The following is a 17,810-nucleotide window of genomic DNA, read 5'->3' as shown; positions in this document are numbered from 1 at the left end:
CCACAGAGTCATAGAAGGTCCTGAGGAGAGTCCTACACACTCCAAAGGACCTGAGTCTCCTCAGCAGATGGAGGCGACTCTGGCCCTTCTTGTAGAGTGCTTGGGTGTTATCAGTCCAGTTCAGTTTATTGTTTAGGTGAACACCCAGGAATTTGTAGCTCTCCACTACATCAATGTCCAATCCCTGGATGCTCACCGGTGAGAAAGGGGATGTTTTCCTCCTGAAGTCGACTATCATCTCCTTTGTCTTGCTGGTGTTAAGCTGAAGCTGGTTGAGCTCACACCAGCTGACAAAGTCCTTGATAACCGACCTGTATTCCAGATCGTTCCCCTCAGAGACACAACCAACAACGGCTGTGTCATCAGAGAACTTCTGGATGTGGCAGTGGGTGGTGTTGTGTGTGAAGTCCGAGGTGTAGAGGGTGAAAAGGAAGGGGGAGAGCACCGTACCCTGAGGGGCACCTGTGCTGCAGTGCACTACGTCAGACACACAGAGGTGAAAAAAATTAAATTAAAAAAACAAATTACAGAGGTATGACAAGGAAAATTATTTCAACACTATACTTTGCATGCCGCCAATAATTTCCTGTTCCTTCTTGGCTGCTTTCCAAAAATAACAACAGTAACATTTTTTATAGTGTAATGTTTTTGCCAATAAGACATGTTCAACCTTAACCAGAGTTGACAGGACATGTGGATCTGGGCGTTACTTACCTTGATGGCATAGCATCAGTGGCAAACCTCAAGAATGAACTTTTCACCTAGTTGTATGAGAGTTTTTTTTTGAAGGAAGGACATTATTGATAATCATTATCAAAAGGAATAAAAGGAGTTTGAAATTTGACACCAAGAGGACAGCCCAGTTTTTTGTATAAGACTCCCCCAAAACCAGTACATGGATTTATAATATTCAGGCATATTTTCTAGGTAGTCTCCATATTGTCTACAGCATATTATTGCCACCTTTTGTGGCATTAGTTTTTCAACTTCAACTTTCAACTTCATCTTTCCTCGATGGCTAATTGTTTTGTTTTCATGGAAAACTTGTGATAATCCTACATGTCAAATCCTTCCCTCAATGCTCCCACAACCAAACTGTGCCCTACATCAAAGTCTCGTATGAGCAAAGCCAAAAATATTTATTCTGATTCCACAAATGTTTTATTTTTTTATCAGTGAAGATTTTGTCTCTCCATGACCTCTTGGATCTTTTGTTTCTAATTTTGGCCTGACCGACCTTGAGGAAACCCGTTTAATGGATTGCTCAAATGCAGCATACCTGAAGCACCAGACTTGAATTCCAGCGTAACAGAGACACCGAAACAATGCATCCTTAACAGGGAGGGTAGGTGGGAGAAGAGGTGGAATGTGTCAGACGGGTTTACCCACATTGGGCAGCCACACAACTTCATTATCACGCCACACCCATACATGCCTATATAAATCAGACTCCAAAAGATAAAGAAATGCACAGACAGAGCCCAACTACCATCCGACCCTTTCCATCCTCACCAGCAGTGAAATCTCCACACAGCGCTACCATGAGTATGAGGATCACACGCAGCAGCCGCCAAGGAGTACGCATGTCTTCAGGGGGCTTCAGTAGCATGTCCATGGGATCCTACTCCATCCCCAGGATCAGCGGGGCTCACCAGGAGGCCTCGATTACAGCTGTGACTGTCAACAAGAGCCTGCTCACCCCAATTAAGATAGACATTGACCCGAGCTTCCAAGCTGCTCGCAGCCAAGAGAAAGAGCAGATCAAGACCCTCAACAACCGTTTTGTCTCATTCATTGATAAGGTAAGAGGAGATTTCACAGTCAGATTTAATTCATTTTAAAAACCTTGATGATCCCTGTAGACACACAATTGGCATTTGAACTGATATTTTAAAGTTATTTCTATTAAACATGAAATCATCTTTTTGATTTGGTACATACTTTTTTCCTTGTGGCACAGGTAAGACACCTGGAGCAGCAGAACAAAATGCTGGAAACCAAGTGGAAGCTGTTGCAGGGACAGACTGCCACCTCCTCTAACGTTGAACCCATGCTGAAGGCCTACATCGCCGACCTCCAAAGGCAGCTGGAGTCTCTCAACAATGACAAACAAAAACTTGACATGGAGAGCAATGCCGTGCACAAAAATGTGGACGACTACAAGACAAAGTAAGAAAGTGTTTTGAAAGAAACTGAACAACTATTTAAGTCTGTGAAGGGCTAAGGCATGTGGTAATCAACTGCAAACGGATTTGCATAAGTACTATGATGTGTGGTGTGTTTCAGGTATGAGACAGAGATCATCCAGAAGAATGATGCAGAGCATGAATTTGTCATGCTCAAGAAGGTACAGTATCAAGATGATGTCATAGAGGCTATGATAGCTTAATGAGTGTGTATAACACTGGTGAATGGTGTGTTCTTTAAAGTATAGAAAAACAACAACTCAAGCCAGGTTAAGATCTTTGGTATAAACTGATTATATATTCACGTTTTTCTAAGCATTTTCTCTACTAATAATTTTCCTTGTTGGGCTACAAAACTGTGTGATCTATTACTGCGGTTATCAAGAAATAATTTTGGCCACACATTTTAAAGCTATTCACATGAAATGCAATAGTATCTGTCAAATGCACAGGATTAAGCATTGAGAATGTTTTTTTTTATTTTTTATTTTTTATTTTGGCTGCCTGCAGGATGTAGACGCAAGGTACATGTCCAAGATGGAACTGGAAGACAGTGTGTGTGTTATCCGGGATGAATTCAACTTCCTCAAGGCTCTGTATGACGAGGTACAAAACCATTTGCTGAAAATGTCTATACTATAAGAAAATCAATATAAGAAAAGCTTGTTTTGATTTCTGGATTTTGCCTTCTTACTGTTGCTGTATGTATTGTTATTTTATTTGTTATGAAAGGAGCTGCGTGAGCTGCAGGAGAGCCTGAAGGAGACCTCTGTGGTGGTGCAGATGAACAACTCCCGTGGCCTAAATATGGATCAGATTGTGTCTCAGGTGAAGGCTCAGTATGAGGACATTGCTGCCCGCAGCCGCGAAGAAGCTGAAAGCTGGCACAAAAACAAGGTAAAGAACTAAAATATGAATAATCACATGTTGTGTTTTACGTAGAAAAAGTTTGTCTTTAAAACTACAAAAGTGCTAAAGCTCATAAACTAGAATACCCTGTTATTTTGACTGGAATAACTCTTGTCAAACCTGATAATTACTGATCTCACGTTTTTTTTGTTCCTCTGTTTGATCTCTGGGGGTACCAGTTTAACCAGATGACTGCAGAAGCCGACCAATACGGCAATGAGCTGCGTAGCACAAAGGGGGAAATATCTGAGCTCAACCGAATGATCAGCCGCCTGCAGAATGAGATCCAGGCTGCAAAGGCACAGGTGAGTAAAAAGGTTTATGGAGGCCCTAATGGGTTTAAGGTCTAAGGCAATTGTTACAGCTTATTGTTTGGCTCTGAGGTTTTCTGGATAATGCATGTGTTAAGCATTAAATGTAATATTTGTTTTGATAAAAATGTATCTTTTCAGCGTACCAACCTTGAGGACCAGGTAGCCGAAGTGGAGCAGCGTGGGGAGGGGGCCGTGCAGAATGCCAAGGCTCGCATCAGGGACCTGGAGCTGGCTCTGCAGCGGGCCAAGCACGACATGGCTCTGCAGCTCAGAGAGTACCAGGAGCTCATGAGTGTGAAAATGGCACTGGACATAGAGATCTCCACCTATAGGAAGTTACTGGAGGGAGAGGAGGAAAGGTGAGTTGTATAGGTAGATCTCAGCAGTGTCAAGTTCTCATTACCAGGGGTGTAGCACAAAATCCTTCACCCTGTAGAAAGGCATTCTCTATGGGCCACTTCCCACATCCACAGCTATTCATTCTGGCATCTTTTGGGGTCCTCCTCATGTGAGAGCCCTGTATACTCAGTCCCTATAACCTTTTATATGATGTTACATTGTTATATTTGTGGTGCACCAAACCACAATGGGCTTATTACTGACCCCGAAAGTAAAGCAAACTTACCCAAGAGTTCTTACTTATTAACCTTTTACTTTGACAGTTAATCAGTGGTTACTGTAATATGTATTTTATGTATTTCCTGCATTCTCATTGACAGACTTGGAAAGGACTCTATTCTCAACATCCAAACAGTCCACACCAACAGTAAGTAGGCTACTTTTTAAACTGAAGATAAAACAAATGTTTCCACTGGCATTAGGATTGTCATGACAGCCCGCAGTGTGTGCTTGTATGTGATATTGTTACTGTCATCTCCACAACAGCCGTCCAGGTTGACAACTGCAGGCCACGAAGACGAAGTGCAGTTCTCATCAAGACAGTGGAGACCGAGACCCATGGCAAGACATGCACCATTGCAGCACATTAGCCTGTTGGATTACTGTGGCCATTTAACTTTTAGTGTAATCTCTTTGTAACCTACAATAGGCCAACTACACAAATAAGCCAATGTGTGTATTTGTTTATTTTTATTTTCCTTTTGGATGTCACATTATTTACCACTCCCTGTGTTTAAAATAAAGATCAAGTCTACTCGTGTGTTTCTTTTTCCTGGGCAGTAGAATAGAATAAAATAGAATACACTTTATTGTCCAGAAAGGGCAGGAAAAATGTGAAATCTAAACATGTCTACAAGATAATAAAAACATCACATTAACAAAACAAAGATCTCTACAAGTACTCAAGGTTCATTTTGTAACACAAGGTTGCACAACTTAAATAAACATAGGCCTATATTTTAATCATATATTTTATTTTGTACCTATTGTATTTTTAGGTATTTGTTTGGAGAAGTTATTGTCAGGTGCTCGGATTTCATGCTCGGGTCAATCAATAATAATACATCATATATTATTTGTTGATTATATTTTGTATCTGGATCTACACACTGAAGCTGGCAAGGCCTGCATGCAGTGGAATAAAAAGTACAATATTTCCCTCTGCATTATGAGAACAGAATCATTATCATTATATCTTATGAAATTAAAAAAATATAACTACTTATTTAGTATATTTGAATGAATGTTACTTCCCACCACTAAACTTAACAGCTCAAAGTGTTATTACTGGTAGGATACTAGGCTACCCGTTCATTTGCGGGTAATATCTCCATGACTACCATCGATGACACTCCCTGCAGCGTATGTGAAATAACCAGAACAGCGTACTTCCGGTTTTGTACAGGTTTAATTGGCAGGTCGCAGCCATAGACAGTTAAAGAAAGGTCGCAGCGTTGTTAAGGAAGGTCTGGCTAAGCGATACTAATTGGCAGGTAGCTCGTGCAACTGCTGCTGTATCACCAGTGTAGGCGTAAACCCAACGTTGAATGAAAAACAGCTGTCTTTAAAGATATTTGGTCTTTACGGCACTTTGTCTCATTTACGTTTTTTTCCAGCAGTACTGCGTGGCAGCGTGGACGGCAGCCACACTGCGTAAGAGGTAGGCTACTGTTTCTTTCACTGTCTATGGTACTGTCATGGATACATTTCTGTTGCGCCACTTCCTTGTTTTGAAAATTATTTGTACACTGTACCTTCTAGGTCATGTTGGTAGACTGCTTTTAAGCGCAGTTAATTACATGAATGAATGACTTGTTGCCTGCAGACTATCATGCTGAAAGCCAATCCTCATAACTGTGTTATATGTTATGTATTCTCACAGCAGGGATTTCACAATGGACAAAGAGACTGTGCTAACTCACACCCTGAAGACAGACGGCATGTCAACACTTCTTGGTGGAGAGCTGCCTGTCAGTGTGATTAACAACAATGAGTACATATCTCCGCTGACTTCTGAAGCTCAGGCAACAGACAGAAATGTAGAAGACGACTTGCCCTCCCTTGATCGGGCCATCTACACCGCTCTGTCTGATGAAATCAGAACTATGACACTAGTCGGTCCTGCAGGATCAGGTAAAACCACTGTTTTGGAGAAGCTAGTTGTGGGCTGGGCAAAAGGAGAACACCTTCAGAACTTTTCTTATGTTTTCCATTTCCGGTTCAGGGAGTTAAATTATCTAACTGGGATGTTTTCTTTGGAGACATTAATGCTACACCCTCACGGTCGTGTCCCTTCTGAGTCCATGCCACAACTTTTGCAAAAGCCTGAAGATGTGTTGTTTGTGTTTGATGATCTCCATCAGTGGGAACACAGCCTGGACCCTTCCGCCCAGGCCCTCTGCTCCGACCCGAGCCAGGCGGCGTCGGTGTCCTGTTTAGTGGCCAGCCTGCTTCACGGATCGCTGCTGAAAGGAGCTGCCTTCGTGGTGGCAACCAGGCCGACAGGACATCTGAAGTTTCTGAGTGGCACCCGGGTGGAGTTGTTGGGGTTTCTGAAGCCACAAAGAGAAGCCTACTTTAAGGGATTCTTTACTGACCCGGCGGCTGCCAACAAAGCACAAAAACACATGGAAAGGACTTTAGGCTTTTATGATTTTTGCACCTCCCCAAGATTTTGTTGGACAGTTTGTTCTGTTTACAAGTCTCTGATGGATGCCGGAGCCAAACTTCCTGAAACGTTAACTCAGCTGTATGTAGACATCCTGGTCCACCTGGTTCAGACGCTCTCGCTGAACGAGGCCTGCAGCAGAGAATTAGTGTTAGCCCTCGGCAAGATGGCGTCTCATTGCTCCCTTGATCCGCATTCGCGCTGCACCAAAGAGGAAATGTATTCCTTTGGTTTTCAACATTTTCTTACCTCAGTTGGTGTTTTCTTGCAAGTAGATGGCGACCAGTTAGATAGACGTGTCTTCTCCTTCCACTCCCAACTGATGCAGGAGTTCCTCTTGGCCGTTTCTTTCTATTTGGACAGGTCAACGTCTGCGGGTGTGGCGAAGATGTTGGAAAAGCACAAAGGCAAGGCAAAGTTTGTAGATATCTTCATGTCAGGGCTGTCAGAGCCACTTCAGCGCAGACCGCTGGAGACCCTGCTGGGGGAGCTGAATTCTAATCTGATCATGGATTTCAAATGCTGGTTTAAAAGCAGCTCAGAGGCGACACTTAAGGGATGCTACAAAGACGAGCACCACTACTGCTTCCATCTGCTTCATCAAGCTCAAAATGAGAGCTTGGTAAAAGAAATCATCTCCCCCTCGGCACGATTAGGCATCAGTTATGGAGACCTGAGACTTGAGGACTGTGCAGCTCTGAATTATGTTGTCACTTGCCTTGGTGAGATGGAGCAGTTGAATCTCTATCATACGAGAAATCTGATGGAGGAACAAGCAGAGATGCTGGCTCCAACTATGAGCATATCCCATAAGATAATGTAAAAAAAAAATCCATACATCTAGACTTCATTATTCATTCAACGTGTAGCTACAGTGTGCCGATATATGTGAGATCACTCTGTTGTGTTCCCCAGCTTGTCAGGCAGTTCCTTGAGTCCTGGCGCTGTCTCTCATCTGGCTTCAGCTCTCAGCAGAGGATTCTCCAAGGAGCTGGATCTCTCTCAAACCCACCTCGGAGATGAGAGGTTCAAAGTTCTCTGCTCTGGACTCAGAGACTGCAAGCTTCACACATTAAAGTACTATTAAAGCTGATTGCATTCTTTTAAATGTGCCTTTATGTTAACAGACAATTCTCAAATGAAAGTGAAAAAGTCCTTGATCTGTTGCTTTTTATCTTCTAAGACTTGTAGTATGCAACCTGACAGAGGCAATCTGTGGAGATCTGGTGTCTGCCCTGACCTCAGCCACCTCCCAGCTGTGTGTGTTAGACATGAGGGCTAATCACATCGGGGACCAGGGACTCATCAAACTTTCAAAAGTGCTGCATAGTCCTCTCTGCAAACTACAGGAGCTCCAGTACGTACTTTATACAGGGTAGTATATTGTAAAACAAGTTTTGTTTTTTGTTAGAGCTTATTATTATTATTTTAAAAACAATAATCTTATGTTATTTATTTAAAAGGCTACAACGCTGCGAGTTGACTGGGGCATCCATGGAGGCTTTATCAACAGCTTTGTGTTCTGGCCAATCGGAGCTGAGAAAAGTGGACCTGACACAAAACGCGATTGGTGACAGTGGGGTGGAGGCTTTGTGCAAGTCCCTCCAACACCCACTCTGCAAACTGCAGAGCCTTAAGTAAGTCTGGGGTGTTCAAAATACCTCATCTCTTAACCTAAATAAATCCAGAATCTGTGTGATATATCATACCTTTGCATTAATGTTTTTCTGCTGTTGGTGACCTTGTGTTTCTGTTATCTTAGCATGTTTGATAGCGAGTTGACAGGTGCATGCTGTCCTTATTTGATGGAGGCCTTGATGTCGGAGCACTGCTCTCTGTCAGAGCTGGACCTGTCAGTGAATGATTTGGGCCAGGAGGGGGCGCTGCTGCTCTGTCAAGCCCTCAGTCGACCTGGCTGTCCAATAGAAAAGCTCGGGTAGAGTCACATGTATTAACACCTCTGACTTTTCAGTACCACCATTCGCATATGTTTAATGTATATTCTGCTTCACTCTACAGCTTGAAACGATGCGAGTTAACTCAGTCGGTCTTTAAGGAGCTGAGCTCAGTGCTGAGATGTGGCACTTCTCAGCTGAAGTCCCTGATTGTAGGTATAAATGCAGTAGGAGACCAAGGGGTTAAACATCTTTGGGATGCTGTTGCTCATCCAAGCTGTCTGCTGGAGGACCTGGAGTGAGTTTGACAAAAGCATTTCAAAAAACACTCCTTGTAATAATTTTTTTACATTGCAGTGAGCCCTACATCTAACAAAAATCTGCCTGTCTTTTCCGGTAGCGTTGAGATGACCGGGTTGACGGACGCCTGCGTCATGGACTTGTGTGCTGCTGTAAGAGCCAGTAAGACTTTGAAGAGCCTGGAAGTGAGAAACAACTCACTGACTAACGCCTCTGTCCCAGCCCTCATCCAGGTCATGCAGGACAGCCACAACATGCAAGAGATAAAGTAAGCCGTATTCACTTCAGTTAATTATAAACTATCTTGAGCCAGTGTAGGCTACTTTTACATGAAGTTTCAAAGTACAAGAAAACATTTAACTTGCTCTAACTCTAACTACTACTTTTGTCTCTTTCAGTCTAAAGTACAACAACTTCTGTGACGAAGTTTTCAACATGTTGAACGAGTGTGATAAAATAAGATACTGAAGATGATTGCGCGGCTGACTGCCAGAAGATCACATACAGTGCTTATTATTTGAGCTAAAACAATTAGTGGAGTCATTTACTTAAAATACTTAAAATAAGTCTGATTATAATTAATTTGTCATATTTTAAGGAAAAATGCCACTGGGGCACTTTCACAAATTTCAGTTTCAGTTTAAAATGTGACTTTTTTTAAGCTTTTCTTGGTCTTATGCCAAAGTAAATGTAATATCTTTAGGTTTGGACTGTTGGTCTGACTAAACAAGAAATGTGATAAATCCAATGTAAGGAAATTGCGGGGGGGGTTTTTCAATCAAGAGATTAATCACAAAAATAATCAGCAGATTGATCAATAATTAAAATCTTTAGTTGCAGCCCAACTGGCCATTCATGGCCCAGCAAAATTCAGAAAAAGGAATTAATGCTTTCATTGAAAGTAGTTTACACTATTGCGACGGACTTCCAAAAAAAGTCCATTGAGAGACTTCTCATTCTTCTCCAGAACTCTGCTGCTAGACTGATAACACACACACACACAAAGGAGAGAACACATCACTCCAGTCTTAGCTACATTGTATTGGCTCCCTGTATCCCCTAGAATTGATTTTAAAGTCCTACTTGTATACAGCTCTCAACGTACTACATCACAGATTCCCTTATGTTCCTTCACAAGCCCTTAGATCATACGTCTCAAACTCAAGGCCTGCGTATTAACTTAGCTTCACAATAAATTGTGGCCCGCCTAGTGCCAAACCAAAAAGACGTGAAACTTTTCAAACTGAAATTACACAAAAGCAGAATTTTGACAGACTTTCTGAAGGAGAAATTCCTACAGAACCATAGTTTGCATATTTATGTCTTGAAAAGGTTGTGTGAGTTGGCTGTTTGTGGTGTGTGAATGAAATCAGTGTTTTGCTTGATTTGCTCAATTCTATGATGGCGAAAGATTTTTTTTTTTGCTGACATTTTTAGGGCTTTATGTGGACCAAATAAGCTATACGAGACATGCAATACTAGTCAAAAATATGACTTTTTCAATTACATAAAAGCATGTTGGTAAACTTAACATGTCTGGCCCTTGTTGAGATTCTTATTTTACAGTGAGGGCCTTAGTGAAATGAGTTCGACCCCCCAGAATCAAAAACGCCCCCGCTAGCCTTTTTCTAGGACCACTTCTCACAGTGTGTGTGCTTTACATTGAGTCTTGCATGCTGTCTTTCAAATTACGTTTTTGCCTTTTATAAGTCTTTGTTAACTGATCTTTTAAATGGCTCTCTGCAGTGATAACACTTAATGTGTCCTTTTTTAATTTAACTAGTGCTACCCTTTGAGCCACGTGTATGAATCGTGCTACAGATACAAAAAAAAAGCTTTATCACTAATACTGCTATTCATTACACATTCACTTTTACCATATAACAATTAAAAAAACTACATATTCACTGTATATGGTACAATAATGTTTTATTAAGAAATCTTTGGCATTTTAGGAGGCGTTTAGCTTACAACGGAGTAAGCTATATTTTCAGTAAGATTTGTATTACAGCTGTAAATATATTACCAATTTCACAAATAAAAATGTATTTACATGTAGAGTGTGACATGCTCTGTTTTAATTTCTAACTTTGAGAATACACACACACACACACACACACCCTAAAACACACACACACACACACACACAGTGAGGAGCAGACAGACCACACACACACACACATTTCTCTGTCTACTCCCGTAAGCATAAAGCAGGTGTAAACCTCACACACTGTAAACTTGACTCAGTCAGACAGCGCTAAGAGTGTATGCCCAACATGGAGTTCCCCTGTATCCAAGTCCACTCTCCATTTCAACGTGTCAGCAAATCTTTCTGCGTGAAAAAAAAGTTGGTTGACTTTTCAGGAGGTCAAAGTGACAAGGTGGGTCACACAGGCACGCAGCAGGTGAGTAAAAGCCACACTGAAAGTAAACATTCCCTCATGGTGCTCAGTGCTCATGAGTTTCTCCATTAAGGTTACCAGTGTGACTGTTGTCCTTTGGTTTTAGGGTCTGACAAGGATTTTTTCCGGAACTGGAATAAATCTCCTCGTCCGAACTGCTCTCGATGTCACTGCGGTCGTCTTTTGCCACCTGTACAGTGAAACAAATAGTGAGGAAAATAAAAACAAGGCTACAGGAGTGTAGAACCATGCTAGCAGCTAGTGAGCATGTTAACAATGCTAACACCTTGATGCAGGTAATGTTAACCAGTCACCATCTTAGTGTAGCATGTTTGCGTGATAATATTTTCTAATTGGCACTAAAAGTACAGCTGAGGCTGATGGGAATGTCAGTTTTACAGGTATTTAATTATGAACCAAATATTGGACAAATTAAAAATTGACCCGATTGTAGTGCGAGATGAAAAGAGATAATTTACCCTAAGGGGAACATGAACGTGTCTACCAAATTAAATGGCAATACATCCAACAGTTATAGACATTTTCCTAAAACACGAAACCTCATGGTGGCACTAGAGAAAATGTCAGAGGATCCCCAAAGGCAGTAATAGTTAGCCTGCTGGGACCATGAATTTCATGGCAATCCAACCAAAAGTTGTTAGGGGTTGACCAACTCACCAACGTGGCCAACCTTACGATGATGCCGCTACTGGCATGAGTAAAAACTGTACTGCACACAGCAGAGAACCAGACTAACCTTTCCCTTGAATATGGCTTTGATAGCAATGCGAGCGATGAGGTAGAACCAGATGACGTGAAGAGTCTGCAGCACCAAGAGCAACCCGTTGAGCAACCACCAGGCCTGGTATGGCCCAACGATCTCCCAGCTCTCAACCAGGACACTGTAAACAACCCTGCAACAAATACACGCATACAGAGGTTACTGCAGCACTCATTAGGACACTAATTTAGTGTAGAAGTGGCTTCCAATAGTCACACGTGACAAGTAGGCAAACGTATGCAATTTGAGTTGTAAATAACATCTCATTTGACTCACCAGAAAGGATAGATGACAAGTCGAGTGCAGAAAAAGCTTATGCTGAAGATCACAAACAGGCCATCACATAGCCGTTGGTACTTGGCATAGTTGGCCAGTTTGGCAGCCTTGGGGAATAAATAAGGATTTAATAATTCATATGTATTAAAATATCAAACTCCGGCAATGACATCTTTTCACTGAAATGCTTGTGAAAGATGGGTTTTTTTCCTTCTTCTGTCAGACAGGTAGTACAAGTAGCTTACTTGTTCTACTACATTACAGTTATATTGTATTGAAATGCTAATAAGAGGTGTTTGTTTTGTCGGACAGGTAGTACAAGTAGCTCAAAGCGCAGGAGTATGATGTCTTAATTTTTTTTTAACCCTTCCTTGGTTTTTGATACACCGTCAATTTTCACTAGGTGACTGTGTCAACAGGTTTTACCATGTTTCTCAGAAGAGCAACCTTCATTTCTTTTACTTTATTTCTTTTATTTGGACCTTTTTTTATATATATATATATGTATATGTATATGTGTGTGTGTGTGTGTGCATACAATATCTTTTTCATTTAGCTACTTATTGTTAGTCTATTGTTATTGTTTTGCTTGTCTATGGGTCGGTTACTTTGCTGTGTTCTGCTGTGCTTTTTTCTTGTTTTTTTAAACAGAAAAACTACAAATAAAATATATATATTTAAAAAATAGCACAGCAGTATCAATGTCATGCTCATGTTGCCAGCTGTGTTTGCCCTACAATGTGTGGCTTTGCTTAACCCGCTCAAGTTTTGCTTCTTGGAACAACTCCGGTATGAAAACAAAATGTAATTTTCATCACTGAGTCCTTTACCTCGAGAAAGATGTCGGATGCATCATGCACACACATGACCAAAGTGCCAACTCTTAGCATGTTGTTAGCATAGGAGAATGTGATGAGGAATATGGTGGCCAGATGGTGGACAAGCATGATAATAAAATCCTGTCATCAGTGAAATGAAAAAAAAGAGAAAGGCAGAAAGAGAGAAATGGGTAAATGCGATGCTCAAGCTACCTGCACTTCACAGTTATGTAAAAACAGCTGCAGCTAATGAGAACAATAAGTTGATGTTATAGAAGCCTGTCTTCGTAATACTAATCACACATTTTATTTATATATTGCATTTTATTTGTATAGTGCTTTAAAAAAAAAAAAATTGTCAAAAGGCTGCCAGTTTAGTCATGACACCAACTGAAAGACTTAGGATGACTGTATGTTTCCCAGGAGGACATGCTAATGTAAAGCTACAATAGGAAGCATTGTAGATCGGTGTGGCCCTGCAGCTATTCATTGTCTAACCTGTTCTACAAGAGCACATTATATAAAACTAATCCTAATACACTGGTGACATTAAATGATGTGAACATAAAGAGCTGGCTGAACAGATGCAAAGGGTGTGACGTTTTCGGAAGGGCTATATTAAGCTGCAGCACAATACAGTAGTATTAAGTTAAGCTGTTGTTGACTCACCTTACGTTTAATGTCTATGAACTGGGAAAACATCAGAGACCAATAGAAAGAAAGCTCAGCTGCATAGTGGTTGAACTGCCCAGGACTCAGAGGCTTTTGGGGGAGTGAAACAAAAACACCTTTAACATATTTGTATGCTCTATGGGCTGCCAACAATATGGTGCTGGGCAACTGAATATGATGATTATGCAGTACATAAAACACTAGTAACCTGAAAAGGGTAGTTGTACCAACACTGTCTGGTGTCCCACATCCAAGGCGACTGACAGAATCAGATAAAATGTGCATATGATTAGATCAACAAAAACATCCAGTCGGCTTTCATTCCTTTCAATACAAGCTAAAGCTTTGCAACACTTCAGTAGTGTACAAAAGCAATCAGTATGATAATTCAACTCACCACCCACAAATGTCGAATGCCATAGATGAAAATCCCCAGGTAAAATGTAAATCGCCACCTGAGAAAAAAAGAAAAGAGTAGATTTGATAACCAGAACAATGTGACTTGCTCTTCTTGAAAAACAATAGTGTGTCATGCAAAAAACCTCAGTGAGGTATTAATGTTGAGATATTTCAAAGAGTAAGTGAAAACTTTGACTTGTTTGTGGCACTATACGTAAAGTCAGGGGGTCACAACGAATCATTCGGATTCATGCATTTAATGGCATTAATGCACACCACACACACACACACACACACACACACACACACACACACACACACACACACACACAACAACCACACACACCACACACCCAACACACACAACACCCACCACACCCCCACACACACACACACACACACACACACACACACACACACACACACACACACACACACACACACACACACACACACACACACACACACACACACACACACACACACACACACACACACACAACACACAGTTTAGTAGAACATACATGCTCTCACAGAACTTTTCTGCATACTGGGCCTGTCTTGGTTTCGACGGACCCGAAACCATCTCTGTATTTTCCGTTCATCCCAGTCCAGCTGCTTGGAGAGTCCCTCCAGTTGCCTCGTGTCAGGACACTAAAGACGGGACAAACAGAAATGACTTGCTTTTCATAGTGTCTACTTGTGAAAAACACAACACCAGTAGGTGTGACTGTCACACTGCTTGAATTATTTACTGAACACACCATTATGCCTGGCTTAGTGTAGGCCAGTGCAGTAACTTTAGTACTCCAGTGTGCAGAGGAACATTTAAATGGACTACAGCACCAGTATAGGCCTTATGTACCGTTTTGGACTGAAACACCTTCTCCAGGACAGCGTTAGGCTGAGCTTGCCGAGGCACTCCCGCCTGAATCTGAAGTATGTGGGCACAGGGCTTGGCCACTAGCCTGTATACACACAGACAGAGGGGGAAAAAAAGAGAGAGGGTGGGGGCAGAGAGGGGTACACAGAGATGGTGAGGTATTAAGAGAGACATACAGAGACAAGGAGAGAGTCAGAGAGATACGCACATTGTACAGACTTTAGGAACAGGTAAACCATTAGCTAAGATTGGCTAAGAGCTTTCTCTGAACTGTTGAGTTAGCAGTTTGCTCACAAAGTTATGTGTGACTTTGTCTTAAGGGGGGGGGGGGTAAGTACAATAGAGCCTATAAGAGATACAAGCAAGCATTAGGAGGAATCCTGGGGAATGTAGCACATAGTCTAAACAGAGCATGATGACCTCTGTCATGTGAGGGGAGACAGGGATGAGAGGCTTCCTTCTAACCACAGCACTGATGTGTGTCACAAGACCATCTGAGTTGACCAGTGTTAATGCTCAAACTAAAAAAAAAAATGTATTACAATCTCCCAACACACCACTTATCCGTAATAGTTTTCCAAACATGGAAAAAGACTGAATGAATAGAGCTACAGACTGAGCTTCAGGCCTGCCCTTTCATTTGTGATTTTACTCCAAAGGGCCACATGCAAAACATCTAATTTAGCTGAACTTTGCTGTAAAACCTTTTGACTTTCTGCGCTACAAAGTTTGGACTGAGAAAGACCAATATACAGGACCGGTTTCAAAAGCCCCCAACCCAGACTCAGTTTCCAGGGATGAAAAAATGAATTAAATTGCATGATAGTTGTATGCCATTTCTTTTGAGTTTTTTTTTTTTTTTAAACCTATCCTTGGAAAACTATCTTGCTGAGCAAGGTGAACGTGTTTCAAGCCAGTGTTGTAACTGCATGTGTCATCGCCTCAAAAGAATGTTACTGTAAGAGGCTAAGGCAAAACCACCAAGGAGAAGAATAGCCCACTTGGGCTATCTGTTACATGGAGAGGCAGAAATTGAAGCAGTCCCATCCATAAGGTTTTTTTTTTAAGAGGTTTGCCAACTGCGTTGTGATAGCAACCGCTCAGGGTTTTTAAGAAAGCATGCAGAGAGTTTGTTCTCTCTATTTCCCTGCGTGCATAAAGAATGACTCACATGTTAAGATTCTTGCAATGAGTTTGGTAGATATGTTGTTTTTTGTTTTCCTCCTCCTTTATGAGCAAAAGTTGCCACATAAGCTGAAAACCGTGCACTCGCACAGCGCACGCACTCAAATGAAGAACATCACTAACAAATGACAGCAAACAAGGACATGGGTATAGTTTACCTTTCAAAAACCAATCTTAGTAGAAAAACTACGACAGCCAGAGGAAGGGCGTATAAAATGTGTCTTATTCGGGGATACTCCACACCAGTTGGTGGTCGCTCCAGGTCCGCCCATGTAACATTTTCGGGAAGCCAAAACCTCTCACTCCAAATCCAGTCTGAGATAGAGGAAGTCATCGGGGAGCAGAAAAATAGCCGCGGTCAACTGTAAGGTTACAAGGTAAACCAAAAACAGGGACAATTACTTGTCGAACATCTGGTGGCTTAGGTTAACTAGCTCAAAACCTTTTCAGAGATGTTTCCACCTCCCCCTGTTACACTATAAGAGTATCACTTCTGGTTTACTTTTGAGTACGGACCGCTAGCTTGACACGTAAGTCGAAAGGCTACACCCACCCCTGATTAGGCAACTTTCAACGATGTTTTCCGCTTGAATGATGCACGCTGTTGTTTCATAGGTTGTGGCCTTTGAGACTGTCTCTTCAACATTACACACATTGGACCCGAAAAGACGGAGTATGTTAAAGTCAGCTAACTATCATTATCATTATCAACTGAAACCTAGCCAATTTGCAATCAACGTCAATTAGTTAAGATTATCCAGTTAAAGCCTGACCTGACCCAAACCCTATTTTGGAGTTGTTTGACTCACATCTGAAATGATTTCTAGTTGTTTTATTATTTAACATTTTAACAAAGGAAATAGGATACAACCAGTTGCCAGTTTACAGTAAGGTGCACTTAGCTAAAACTAATCAAGAGCCCTGCTATAAAACCAAGACCTTCCTTTCATAAAGGTTATAATCCTCCATGATTATCATAAAGTTGAATCAATATCCCTCTAAAACAGTTTAAATAAAACCTGAACATTAAACCTTCATGAAGGCAGGATTAATTACAGGACTGTTGCATTAGACAGCATTAGTTTTAGCTAGCTAGGGGTACCCTAATGAACTGGCAACCGGGAGTGTAGATCTATTATATTTCCATTCAACTACTGGGATGATAGGATACTTTCAACAACACCAAGACAGGTTTAGAGTTGAGACAACAGCAGTTTAATTTTTATTTTATTGCATTTGGCATGAGTCCAGGGTGCTATTAACTGTGGTGAGAGCATATAGGACATCTTTTGGAATTTGGCATATAGTGGATCTTGTGTGATCAATAGGCAGTAGATACTTTAGACAATATTGATGCTATGGGCTAACATAGCATCAGTAGTCCCAATTGCATGCAGAGCTATATGTTAACAAATTTTGGTGGATCTTCCACTATAAAACTGGATTATGTGGATTTACCCTTCACTTGTCTGTGTAGAGAAAACATATTCCTTGTTCTCTAAGTGTCCCCTTAACTGGAAAAAAAAGATTATTTAGGGTTATCTAGAGTAAAATAACAACCCTGTGGGATGCCAAGATTCAGTTTGTAAAAGAAAGTAAAAAGTTGGAATGGTTGATTTATTGACAGAAAATATGTCAATGATTTGCAGCGTTATATCATGAGCCTTGCGTGTGCGTGTGCGCGTGCGTGTGTGTTTGCGCGCGCGCGTTCCCAAGTTCATAG

The 17,810-nt window shown here is 41.4% G+C and overlaps 3 protein-coding genes across 5 annotated transcripts; 2 read left to right on the top strand and 1 right to left on the bottom strand.

The window, feature by feature from the left end:
• Positions 1–1,447: 1,447 nt before the first annotated feature.
• Positions 1,448–4,565, top strand: LOC116693168 (intermediate filament protein ON3). Its single transcript, XM_032521953.1, has 9 exons — positions 1,448–1,802; positions 1,961–2,169; positions 2,287–2,347; positions 2,697–2,792; positions 2,919–3,083; positions 3,275–3,400; positions 3,548–3,768; positions 4,129–4,175; positions 4,295–4,565. Exons 1-9 carry the CDS (start codon positions 1,467–1,469, stop codon positions 4,396–4,398), a joined length of 1,365 nt encoding a protein of 454 aa, XP_032377844.1. The 5' UTR covers positions 1,448–1,466; the 3' UTR covers positions 4,399–4,565.
• Positions 4,566–5,198: 633 nt separating this feature from the next.
• si:ch73-233m11.2 (NACHT, LRR and PYD domains-containing protein 3) lies at positions 5,199–9,599 on the top strand. Of its 3 annotated transcripts, XM_032521916.1 has the most exons (9): positions 5,199–5,468; positions 5,691–7,295; positions 7,392–7,553; positions 7,660–7,833; positions 7,940–8,113; positions 8,239–8,412; positions 8,496–8,669; positions 8,772–8,939; positions 9,070–9,599. In XM_032521916.1, the coding sequence occupies exons 2-9, from the start codon at positions 5,704–5,706 to the stop codon at positions 9,137–9,139; spliced, it is 2,688 nt and encodes an 895-aa protein (XP_032377807.1). In that variant the 5' UTR covers positions 5,199–5,468; positions 5,691–5,703; the 3' UTR covers positions 9,140–9,599. The 3 variants fall into 3 exon arrangements, with proteins under 3 accessions (XP_032377807.1, XP_032377808.1, XP_032377806.1); XM_032521915.1 differs by lacking the exon at positions 5,199–5,468 and having other exon boundaries at positions 5,503–7,295; XM_032521917.1 differs by lacking the exons at positions 5,199–5,468; positions 7,660–7,833 and having other exon boundaries at positions 5,501–7,295.
• A 984-nt stretch (positions 9,600–10,583) lies between these two features.
• LOC116693172 (ceramide synthase 5-like) lies at positions 10,584–16,618 on the bottom strand. Its single transcript, XM_032521959.1, is given in 11 exon segments — positions 10,584–11,263; positions 11,831–11,987; positions 12,131–12,237; positions 12,961–13,089; positions 13,618–13,710; positions 13,829–13,879; positions 14,018–14,075; positions 14,544–14,568; positions 14,571–14,673; positions 14,885–14,987; positions 16,246–16,618. Coding segments are annotated over 11 exon segments (1,146 nt in total). The 5' UTR covers positions 16,422–16,618; the 3' UTR covers positions 10,584–11,119.
• Between the last annotated feature and the right edge of the window lie 1,192 nt (positions 16,619–17,810).

This window comes from Etheostoma spectabile, chromosome 7 (assembly GCF_008692095.1).
Source record: "Etheostoma spectabile isolate EspeVRDwgs_2016 chromosome 7, UIUC_Espe_1.0, whole genome shotgun sequence".
NCBI classification, from domain to species: Eukaryota; Metazoa; Chordata; class Actinopteri; order Perciformes; family Percidae; genus Etheostoma; species Etheostoma spectabile.
The sequence above is the reverse complement of the archived record's forward strand: the minus strand, read 5'-3'. Positions and strand labels throughout refer to the sequence as shown.